Raw genomic sequence first — 12,111 nt, forward strand, 5'->3', positions numbered from 1 at the left:
TTCAAATGGGCTCTGTCAACACTGTGGCATTGAAAACAACGTTCAAGTGCAAGGCTTGACCTCAATTTCCTCCTTTTGTGGTGAACGTTTGGTCTGTTATGTGTCTATGGTTACATAAGTTTATGGGTGTGTGTATCTGATTCTTTTTATTTTGATTGTCATTTATTACACTTCATAATTATGTACTATATATGTACTGTACATGTGCTGTACTATTTCAGCGTTCCCACGGTGAAGGAATACATTTACATGCATCACCCACCCTCTCTTATAAAAGTGCCTAAGACCCTGCTCAACACCAGGGTGGCAGGAGTTTTATACCACAGATCAAGGTCCAGGCCAAGAGTTGGAGGTCAAAGGTGTGTGTGATAGACAAAGTAGGATAAGGATGATGACCCCTTGACCTCTATAGCTGTGGTGGCTGGTGATTCCTCTGGCTCCACTGTGTCATTAGCTGCTGTTGTGTTGCTTTATACACCAGTGGTTGATTCCTTTTTTCCAGTCACTGCTAGTCGCGTGCCTTGGGTTGTTTTCCCCCGTGTTGTCACATTCAACATGACTTGCTCCTCTCCCATGGACAGCGCCTTGGCTTTCATGTTGCTTTGTCCATTGTAGCAACAAATGCAGTCTACACGGGTAAAACCCGGGGAAACAAGAGCAGGAAGAAAAAACATGACCTGATTAGCCTGGATTGACATAAACGCCGCTACCTGGGTGTTTACCTCAACAACACCCTGCACTGGACAGACAACAAGAGGAAGAGGAAGAAGAAGGACACCCTGAGAGCTCCTAATAATGCTCAACGCGACATTACTGGTTTGTGAATGTGCATGATTCACCCCTCCTCATAATAGCATCTAAGCAAGTGACTCACTGCAAAGTTTAGGTAACCATGGCGACCTTGCTGGGTTTGGTCCAGCGTAACTAACGTTCAGGGTGTTCCCTACATGACGTGTGGAAGATTTATTTCAACCAAATATTAATAGTGAAGTTAAATCAGCCTGTGAGCTGTTTCTTACTTACGTCTTGTTACATAATGAGGCATTCTGAATTTATAACCTATAATTACTCGTACTGGGTGTACAGTTCATGGATAATATTTTTACGATGCCTGTGTCCTGATAATTGAGCCCGTTTGCATTTCTATGTGGGCGCTGTCAGTGAAGCCTTCTTCTGGCATTAGCAGATACAGTTAATGTGGTTGAACACAGATACTGTTCACCTTCCCCTCTAATCAGTCCTTCACTTGTGTTTCCTCATATTATCATATTATCGCTGCAGTCATCATGGTGTTGGGCATGTCTGTACATATCCAGAGCAGTGGAGTTTACACAAATCCAGCTGTAAAATGTTTTAGTTTGATTTTCACATCCAGTTATTAAATTAGAATCAATGCTTTTTAGTGGTTTTGACTCTGTGCTTTACCATAGCAGAGGTTTATTTGAGCTCACACCATGCAACAGCTTGTAAACCTTTAATTGTCTCCCGCTGAATTACTACATTACGTGATTTTATTTAAAGTTCTATTTTAAAGCAGACATTGCTCACCAAATTTAATAGTTTTCTCTGACAAAACCAGAGGATTTCTGTGACATAGAGGGTTAAAGGACCTGTATCAGTTTATGAGGCAGCAATCGAGCATCTTATCAGCCTCTGTTTCTGTATCAGAACCACAATCTAAAGGTCAAGGTGCGGTCTGCAGGTCTCTCTGCTGAGCTTGAGATCTGAAAGCTGGAACAGAGCTGACTTTTTGTGCCAGTGCATTGTCTTCTAATCGTCGAAATCCCTTGTATTGAGTGATATAGAACAAAGCTTACAAAGCAGGAGCTGTAAAAACATTTGAGAACAGACTGAGAACTGAACTTTGTTCAGTGTAATTGCACTTAGAAACTGTGTAAAAAGTCAGTTTTATCGACCTCTTGGTGTTTCTAGATCCATTATTATATGTTAAAAGCTTCTTTAACGCAACATAGTTTCTCAGCTTAAGTGCTGTTCATGGTCTTTTTGCATTATCAACACTGATATGCTGTGTGGAGAGGTGGATCAGTTCGAGCGCCTCACTTTTGCTTTTGAAAGTAAACAACAGATATTTTCTGCAAAGTTTTATTTTTGCCTTTCTGAAGTTTTCACTGCACAACATTCCTAGTGTTGTGCATAAAGTCATGTCCAAAAAGCTGTGTTGCACCATGCAGAACAGACAACGCTACAGTAAAATGCAGATTGGCAATATAATAACAATCATAAAAGATACAGTAATGCTGTCATTTTAGTTACCACATAGTGTAAGAAGTAATTTTCTTAATTTTCTTAATTTCACTTTACCTAATATTTCTACACTCTTGGGTATGAATTTGGGTAAATTAAAAAATGGGTATATTTGAATTTATGTACTTTTGATTAATGTGTAAAGTTGAAGAGCGCAGTAGTCTGATTTTTCCAGCAGCATTTGAAGGCAGCACCAGTGTTCCGTGAGTGGGAGGGGACGTTTACAGCCCGCAGTAAAACTCCAACTCGCTGCACCTGTGCAGTTCGCCTCAGTGCGCTCGTGCACACGCGCTTGACGCTATTTCCACCGGTTGACGTCCCGCCGTCGGACGGACCTGAGCAGCGCTGCTATGCCGTCTCTGCGACACTCCTACACGGTGACGGTGCCGGAGGAACCGGCCGCTTTCCCCGTGGACAAGCCGGAGCTGCGGCGCAAGAGCTCGTCGCTGTCCCGATCCATGCTGGTGTCCACGTTCGTGGGTCTGATCATCAACCAGGCCAAGGTGAGTCCACGACCACTGCACCTGTGGGCCCGCATCACCTTGGTTAAAGCACCTGCTATTAGTAACTTTACTTTTGACACCTTAATGAATTTTATAACTTTAGTCCATTTTTTGGGAAACCACATCTTTGTAACCACATGTGAAACCAAACAGAGCTTCATGGGGATCTACAGTAAATGTTACAGTAAATGTGACCCTCTGACTTTAAATAGACCATTAAGTTGAAACACACTCTGATTGTCACTGTGCAATTGTGGACCAGGCAAAAGTAACAGATTAGATTCATCATCACATGAGCGTCTGTCACAAGCCGCTGACCTCATCCAACTGTCTAACTTTAACTCCACGCACGTCGCAGAGGTCCCCGGAGTCGGAGCGGTGGCAGTGTTAAAGTGCGGTCCCGGTTGTGTAATAGGAAGCCGAACTGCTGATAAGCCAGAGCACCTTATCGTCTCTGCAGGACATGTCATGAACATGTCAGGCACAAACTCAAGGCTCTGGAGGACTTTATTGCAGTGAGCCATTTGTCCCGAGGGCACGGGTCTGATCTCTGGTCATGCAAAGCTCTTGAGCTTTCTCTTTCTGTCTGAGTGTTCTTGTTCCGAGGGCAGGGATTACCCCAACGCTTTTGGCTCTCAGGCCGGGCCCTCATAGTGACCACACAGGCCAGGATTCACCAGGAGCAGCAGACGTGGACCTTATGGTCCAATCCGATTTGGGAATAACATATTAGAGTTATGAGGCATTAAAGGTCCTTATTAAAAGTCTTGATGAGGAGCAGCACGAGGCCCCACACAGTTGAGAATCCCATAGAAATAAGTGAGACAGTGAAGGGACTGACAGGTGGCCGACGCGGCTGCTCTCACGTCGCGGCCCGTATTTACGCTGCGATGCTGTTATTTCCACACGCAGAGGCGTCGGTGCGCGTCGGCGGCGTCATGTTACACATTGACCGTGTTCCATCTTCCACGTCGAGGTGCAATTCAGCGGCCAGTAATTAAGACATGAGAACAGGCGGTGGAGGAGAATGTCATGACTCGATCCCGCTCTTAGTAAAACCTGGAGTCTAAAGACTTCCTGCATTTATTAAACCCGGTGTTGGGGCCATCAGTAGCTAAAGGTTGCACCAGCCCATAGATGATTAACGCTTCCTTCTGCAGGTTCTCAGTAGAGCGTTCCCCCCCAGGTCCTCGTCATGCGCTCAGTGGCGTCACGCCGGAGGTTAGGTCACGCCGGAGGTTAGGTAACACGGTGGCGTCTGGGCAGGATACGTTACAGCTACAGTTACAGCGGCGGGGGATGATGTCAGCGGTGTGACTTTCACAAATGACGCCCTGATTAAAGGCCTTCGGGGGATGTACTGTAGAGCATGGAGCACATTATCGCCGTTCTCCTCAACCTCTTCTCGTTTTCCCTGAACAGAACAAGAGCGCTCAGGGCCTCGTGGGCCTGAGGAACCTGGGAAACACAGTAAGTGCCCGCAATGGACCTAGTGGTCGTGCATCAGTCCAGCTGAAGCTGCTGAAACCACAGCCGACATCTCACTGCTTTCCTTCGCAGTGCTTCATGAACTCCATCCTCCAGTGTCTGAGCAACACTCCAGAGCTGAGGGACTACTGTCTGGGAAACACCCACCGCACGGACCTCCACAGCAGCAGGGCCAGCAGGGCTGCGCTCATGGAGGGTAGGCAATAAGCGAATGTGGCGCCACTTTACAGTCGATCGCACCGTTTTGTGTGTACTTTACACTCCCCGTGTGCTATGTGATAGAGATTTGAGCCTATCTGCCTGGAGAGGCTGAGGTGTCATCACTCGCTCTAAACGTAGAATCACCTGAGCTTATGATGCCAAGGTCCATAATGCCCCACCGTTCATGACTAATTCTAATAAAAATACATTTTATTGGCCTGTTTTGAGCCACAGATTGATGTCAAATGACCCCATTGTGGTCGTGACCCAGTTGCGTGCCCTTCTTTGTCGACTCCACTCACTTCCTGGTTCTTTCCTCCTGAAGAGTTTGCTCGGCTGACTCGAAGCCTGTGGACGTCCGCGAACGACGCCATCAGCCCGTTCGATTTCAAGAGCCAGATCCAAAGATACGCCCCGAAATTTGTGGGCTGCAAGTGAGTGCAGAACAATTCCCCTGGAATAAAAATTCGTCCCAATGCTGGAAAAGACCGTGGACTAATCAGCTACTTGCTTCTGTGCAGTCAGCAGGACGCCCAGGAGTTCCTGCGCTTCCTACTGGACGGCCTCCATAATGAGGTGAACAGGGTGACGGTGCAGCCGGCGGCGTCCACAGAGGACCTGGAGCACCTCTCGTAAGGCCTCGATACCCCCACCCCCCACCCACCCAACCTCCCCTCACACTGCAATGACGCCTCTAATGCCATGTTTGTGTTCTCAGGGATGAAGAGAAAGGCCGACGGATGTGGAATATGTACCTGCAGAGGGAGGACAGCAAGGTCGTCGGTAGGCGGAGTTCGCGACCATTGTTGCTTAAGCGCTTCCTGGAATTTCCCAGTATAATTGATGCAAACGTCGATATGCGGTCTCTGCCCGTAGATCTGTTCGTGGGACAGCTGAAAAGCTCCCTGACCTGCACCGACTGCGGCTTCCGCTCCACGGTGTTTGATCCCTTTTGGGATCTGTCCGTGCCAATAGCGCAGGTCAGCACTCCTCACACATTGGCGCTTGTGTGGTGCAATCATTAACGTGTCGTGAATGAGTACCGGTTGAGCTATAAAGCGCTGCGGGAACTGTCTCCACAGAAGAACTCGGGCGGGGTCACTCTCAAAGACTGTTTGAGGCTCTTCACCAAAGAGGATGTGCTGGACGGAGACGAGAGGCCGGTAAGAGGCCTTGTGTGACCATGGTGCATTCTATTGAGGCTGTTACAGCAGCGACTCACTATCTCTGTGTGACTCTCTCTCAGACGTGCAACAAATGCAAAGCCCGAAAGAAATGCACCAAAACATTCAGCATCCAGAAGTTCCCCCAGATCCTCGTGATTCGTATCCTTTTACTTGAGCACCTGACAGAACAAGCAAGCTGAATTGTCGCGTTCGCAGAGGTTAAGGCTGTTGCTGTTCTTGACTCGGGGGTCCCCTCTCAGATCTGAAACGCTTCTCGGACTCGAACGCCCGCGCCAGCAAACTCTCCACGTACGTGAACTTCCCCCTCAAGGAGCTGGACCTGCGGGAGTTCGCGTCGGAGAGCAGCGGTGAGCATTGGGAAGGCGGCGAGCGCTGACGCCATTTTTTTTTTTTTCCGCCAAACTCACGCGTCGTCTCTCTTCACAGAGCGCGCCGTCTATAACCTGTACGCCGTCTCCAACCACTCGGGCAGCGCGCTGGGCGGCCACTACACCGCCTACTGCAAGAACCCCGCGCTGGGGGAGTGGTACAGCTACAACGACTCCAGGTGTTGTCATGTTACCGCTCATATCACTCTATCATATTGGCAAACAGTCGTATGGTCTCATTACACGAGACATGTCTGCCTGCTGTCACGAAAGCCACCTCATTCTGTCCTCCTGTGTAAACAGCAGCCTGCAAACACGCGTTGACTAATAAGCAGCGCTCTGTGTGTTCTGTGCAGGGTGAGCCCCATGTCCTCCAGCCAGGTCCGCAGCAGCAACGCCTACGTCCTCTTCTACGAGCTGGTCTCCTCACACAGCAGATATCAGACGTGCAGGCTTTAGGTCCCGGGGACGAGCGGTGAGCTGGAGAAAGGCTTTGGGCGCCGCCCGCTGGGAGAGTGCGGCTCCGGTGGAGCCCAAAGAGGGTGCACGGGACCTGTTGCTCGCACCCAAACGCCCTTTGACCTCCGAGGGGCCGTGTGTTGTCACGGTTGCGCATCAGGAGGTCAAACTGAGCTCGTGTCGAGTGGAGCTGAACGGACACTTGGGGGAGTTTCGCTCCCGGCTCTGGCTGTGAGTCAAACAGAGTCTAAGTTTGGAGACGCCTATTGTGCAGACTTCAACATACTTTATGTGATGCTCTGGTAATAAAGGTGCATGCTGTACTGTACATAAACTTTACAGTCGCCTCTTCAAGAGAGGTTGTTTGTCACTTTATATTTTTGTACAGTATTTATATACCTGGACAGAGAATATCATTGTACTGTGAAAGGAAGAAAATACATCAGCTATAATTTGTCCAGGATTAACGGAGTCTACAATTGATTAAAGTTTTATATTTATGTCTGTGCAATGCGTGTTATTTTCTTTTTAAACCCAACAGCAAGAATTTTCAGGAAGAGCATTTAGAAACTGTAACCCATAGTAGTAAAAGAAACCTAGAAACACTATGAAACACTATTTCAGCCACTGGGGGGAGGTATAAACAGCTAAAAATAACAATATATTATCACCTATGTTAATCTGTTAGGTCAAATGTTACATAAACCAAATCTGGTCCTTTATGCAGCATTAGCAATGCAGCAAGCACTAAAAAACAATTAAATTTATGAATACACGTGTATTAAATAGTGTGTTTTTGCACTTCCTCCTGTGGACTTCAGCGTAAATGAGCAGATTATAGTCGGATTGGTTTATGTCAGAAATGCCTCTGACCCACATTAAACAGGGCCATCTGGCACGGGACAGTTTCACACCGCCACCACTAGAGGGGGCTGTGTCAACAGGGAATGAGGAGTGTGTTCAGCACTAGTTATAAGGCTCATGAAGTGATACTAGTTTTAGTTTACTGATTATTGTGGCTGAACCCCATGTATGTTCCTATCTGTGTCTGAAGACTGAGAGACTGGATGGAAACTAGAATATTTAGAAGCAGGTTAAAGAAACGTGCAAATATACGGATAAATATATATCATATATTATACACAATGCATGACCGGAGAACAAGCATTCGCTGTGGTTGCTCCTCGTTTGCTCCCCTCTCGCTTCTCTCTGACTTTCCCTGAACCTCTGAGGCCGAGGGAAAAACAAATGTTGCGTGTCCGTGTGTGCGAGAGTGCGCTTGCGTGATTAGGTTTCTGGGGCTTTGATAGATGAGCTGTTTGTGCCACGGCCAGTTTCTGAGGGAAAAGATAACGTTATCTGAGTTAGGGCGAGTGCTGTTACAGCCTCTAAACACACACAGGGACAGATGGATAGTTAGACACAGTTGGTCTATTACTAGTTATTATTAGTATGTTATGTGTTTGTGGCAGTGTTTATGCTCTCTCGTTCGTATTTACCGACGCAGGTAACGTTTGCATATTCACACGATTTCACAACACTGTCCCCCAGATAATCTGTTAATCTGCTGCTGACTCCAGGGACAAATGTGTTTAACTCGCTGTTATTAATGTTTGACCTTTACTGGGCTGTTCCAGATTAATCTGCTGGACGTGAGGTCACGTGAGTCACTTACGACACAGGTATCGTTATAGTCACACATAATATTGAATACCGTGACCAACACGGCAGCCCGTAACTAATGTGCAGTTATGTAACTCTTATTAAATATAGCATTTTATTTTAATCTTAGCAAATGCTCCCAGATTGGACCCTCCCTGCCCCCAGCATGCAGTAACACCCCCCGGCTCTCGCACAAACCCAACACTTTGTGATCATGCGGCCGTAAACTCCCTGCATGGACGGCTGTGCTGTGTTGCAGCCATACATTGTTGATGCATGCGTGGTTAATAATCATACCATGACCCCACAGGCCCGACGGGGGCTGAAGCCCACTGTGACATGAGACTGATCTAGAGAAGTGGAGGAAAAAATGTTTATGCAAGTGTTTACATTTCTGCATTATTTAAATCAGACACAAGTTTGATTTCAGGTTTGTGTGTGTTGTTGACAGCATCCCGTTTGTTAATGCTTTAAATACTGCGTTGTTGCTAAATTTGTACTCTGCACTCTAAGGTCAAGTCTTTTACTCTGAGACCACAACATGCTGCAACCACCCATAATCTGGCGTTTCTCAGTTCTCACGTACACATTCACATCTCATCACACTCAAACAGCTTGAGTTATTGTGACGTCATAATGCTCATATCAGCGACATGCGTTAGCATTGGGAAAAACGTAATGTCTCTACAGCTGTTCCAAACAAGGTGAAAAATAATCTTATAATAAGTAAAAGCTTATTAAAATCTCTGGTTAATTAGTTTTAATATCAATCCAAGTTACTGGACAGAACAGTATCAAACAGAAGACACATTAGACATTGATACACTTTACAATTAAAATCATGGAAATCTTTCCATTTTAGTTCTGTTCTTAATAAACCAAAATTTCATACAGTAATAGATCATAATCCCATGGGTGAATAAAGTCCAATCCACTGTGTTGTCTTCCTCCTGGCCCCTGACATTAGCTTGTACATTGTGTTCATAACGTTTAAATCTCAGTTGGGCCTTTCAGACAAAAGTGGACTTTTAGTTTCTAGTCCTTTACTCCTTTTAGGTGAGGACCAGTCTCAGATCCTCCCCGTGTACTTGAGTGCTCCAAAGATGCCTCCACCTGAAAACAGAGCAGAACGCCTTTCTTTCGTCTGTGTACAGGATCAAATCTGACCCTTGCATTATATCTTAACGAGCTGTTAAAACAAGCTCGTTACTAAGGTTACGGACTGAGCATCGCACTCACCCACTGCAGCGACCCCGGCGATGGAGCCGATGGTGATTCCAGCTATAGCCCCCGACGACAGCCCACCTCCCCCAGACGCCTCCGCGGTGGGGGCGGGCGAGGTGGTGTTGGCCTCGTGTGTCGGCGTATTTGGGTCCGCGGTGGTCCCGTTGGTGCTGCCAGTGGCGTCAGTTGTGTTTGTGACGGGTACGGGTTGTGATCCTGTTGGCAGGGTACCGGGGAGCTCAGTGGTACTGACGTCAGGAGGAACGCTTGGTGCTGGGTTTGCAGTTGTGGTGTTATCCTGTGCTCCACATAGAGTTACTGTCAGTACAAACAAAAACACAGGAGGGCTGATCAGAGTTTAATCATTTAAATTGGTGAGAAATGTATTAGACAACTGGAGGCTGTAGGCCTGAGAAAAGGTTGAATGTTTGCTTTAAGCTCATTCGTGTTTGTTAATGATAATCAGAAGTATTTATGTATTTATAGGCCTATTAGCTAATCTGAAAGCTATGTTATGTTTCTTGCTTGTGTAGCAACAAGAAGTGATTTATTGTAAATTTCAACAGTAAACCAATAATTTCCCCATAGTTACAGTAACTGCTCCCTCCCAGCGCTGTCACCATTTATGACCTGAGCTGTGACCTTTGCCCATCAGTGAATGATCCAGCTCTGGACCAGAGCCACCGCCCTCCCAACTCATCCAGTCGCCTGGATACGTTACACCCAATACTTTTATTTCACTGGAAACCAAAGGAAGATGACTTCTTGTGAAGGCACATTCTCCATATATGTGCTGGCTGTTTATGACATTTTATTGCATTTAAAAAAGGGTCAGTGGAATTTACTTTTCATTTCCTCCTTGATATAACATTTGAACTGCAGGATGTCGTGTTGACTTCTATCTTCGATTTAAGGTTAATGTGGCTTAAAACCTACTATCAGCCATGAAAATTACCCTACTCACACTGCTACTATTACAAGCTGTCACTTAAAAATATAGATTTACAGTATATAGAGCCAGCATTTATACATACATTGTAACTAAATAGACTAAACTAATCAAATAAACACTAACAATGTACCTAGTTTTGTAACATTACAATTGATAGTACTGTCCATAAAAAATACAATGTAAGATATGAATGATATAATCATTAGTGTTGACATTTAAATAATAATAATAAATTATTAATAAAATATTATTTCTACCTGTGCCAAGTAAGCAAAGCGTCAGAGTGAGTAAATTGAGCTGCATTGTTGTAAAGCTGAGGTTTTCTGTGCCACCAAAATATAAATATGAATTTTGCGGAATAAATCAGTCCTGAAGGTTGCTCCTTATAGGCCTGAAACACAAAAGCATTAAACACAGTTACACAGAAACCCCCCGAGTGCACACGTCATGTGCTCTGCTGCTCAGACTACGTCTCATTTATTCCGTCACAAACAGGACATTTATCTTTCCTTTGTAAGACATAATAAATAAATCTAATGCGACGACTTTAAAACCCCACTAACAATTACAGTCCACTCACAGTAAACTCAGTTTGTGCAGCTTTTACATTAAGTTCATGAACAGGTGAGTTTACAGTTCAGTTTCAGCTGGACCCAAACCTATTGTGTCTGTTATGCAAGTTGTAGAAATAACAAATTAACTGTTTAAACTGTCACACAAACACAACTATCATTATTAATAATAGTAATATTAAATATTGTTATAGATTTTTTATACAGATAAACAAAAACATTTGGAGGAAATTTGTGCTGCTCACCTGTGAAGCTGTCGGTGATGACTTTCCTTTCTACTGCAAAGACTGGAGGATATGGTCAGACGCATGCTTTTATGACGCTTTTTATCACCTCATCATCTCCAGCCCTCCCATTTGCTCCCTCCCAATCAATACATGTTTAAATTTGACGAGATAAATATATCTAGTATGTAGTTTTGTGTCTAAAACAAACCAGAACGAACAAGTTTGCTCATTAGTCATAATTAAGTACCACTGCATTAGTACCATTTTTGACACACCTCTACTTACATAGTAGATCAGCCACGAACTGGGTGATTTGCTGTTTTCTTCACAAGCTGGAAGAAGAATGACTGATCCAAAAGGCAAGACAGCCTGGAATGAAGTGGTTACCATGTGAGTGGCCCTTAGTTTGTTCTGCTTGGTGGGCTGAAAACACACTGTCACCATAGCACAGCAGCAGGCCATTCACATGGATACAACATGGCAGAGTTTGAGGTGCATCACAAACAGTCCCCATCACTTATCATTTCTCAATCTGTCAGCTTCACATTTAATTTTATATTAAAAATAGTTTGTACATGTTTGTAAGCAATTTGTAGTATTTTTAATAGGGAGAGGGGAAATTATGTATATTTCTCTTTGAAGAGAGATACTGTATGTCAATTTATGTCACTGTACACCACTTTTGAGATAAACAATTCTGTTATGTACAGAATATTTCAGTAAAGTTCATAAGCCGGTTTATAGTGAGATAAGAGATTGATGTCACACTGTAAATGCGTCATGAGTGTTTAGATGATAAGTATTTATGATTTATGCATTTCTGCGTGGCCACCCAAGAACTGACTAGTTCAGCCCAGGTTAATTTACAGTAAATCTGCCTTTGAGAATCATTTACACTCGACCTGTTTTCATCAGCTAGATGCGTAAACTCCATCTCTAACAATGGCTGTGTTTTACCAGTACAACATTAACTTAAAGGAACGTATCAATTTGAGTTTATTTT

At 44.9% G+C, this 12,111-nt stretch overlaps 2 protein-coding genes across 3 annotated transcripts; one reads left to right on the forward strand and one right to left on the reverse strand.

The window, feature by feature from the left end:
* Nucleotides 1–2,503: 2,503 nt before the first annotated feature.
* On the forward strand, nt 2,504–6,971 carry LOC114869977 (ubiquitin carboxyl-terminal hydrolase 2-like). Its single transcript, XM_029174539.3, has 12 exons — nt 2,504–2,768; nt 4,191–4,238; nt 4,329–4,452; nt 4,783–4,891; nt 4,979–5,089; nt 5,176–5,240; nt 5,334–5,437; nt 5,540–5,620; nt 5,704–5,782; nt 5,884–5,991; nt 6,071–6,191; nt 6,369–6,971. Exons 1-12 carry the CDS (start codon nt 2,616–2,618, stop codon nt 6,469–6,471), a joined length of 1,206 nt encoding a protein of 401 aa, XP_029030372.1. The 5' UTR covers nt 2,504–2,615; the 3' UTR covers nt 6,472–6,971.
* Nucleotides 6,972–8,878: 1,907 nt separating this feature from the next.
* On the reverse strand, nt 8,879–11,567 carry LOC114869973 (mucin-5AC-like). Of its 2 annotated transcripts, none has more exons than XR_008692460.1 (4): nt 11,394–11,518; nt 11,127–11,305; nt 9,373–9,675; nt 8,879–9,246 (listed from the first exon to the last, which is right to left on the reverse strand). XR_008692460.1 is itself a non-coding variant. In XM_029174534.2 (4 exons), the coding sequence occupies exons 1-4, from the start codon at nt 11,550–11,552 to the stop codon at nt 9,203–9,205; spliced, it is 558 nt and encodes a 185-aa protein (XP_029030367.1). In that variant the 5' UTR covers nt 11,553–11,567; the 3' UTR covers nt 8,879–9,202. The 2 variants fall into 2 exon arrangements, 1 of the variants encoding a protein (XP_029030367.1); XM_029174534.2 differs by having other exon boundaries at nt 11,127–11,168; nt 11,384–11,567.
* Nucleotides 11,568–12,111: the final 544 nt, after the last annotated feature.

This window comes from Betta splendens, chromosome 14 (genome assembly GCF_900634795.4).
Source record: "Betta splendens chromosome 14, fBetSpl5.4, whole genome shotgun sequence".
In the NCBI taxonomy this organism is placed as follows: domain Eukaryota; kingdom Metazoa; phylum Chordata; class Actinopteri; order Anabantiformes; family Osphronemidae; genus Betta; species Betta splendens.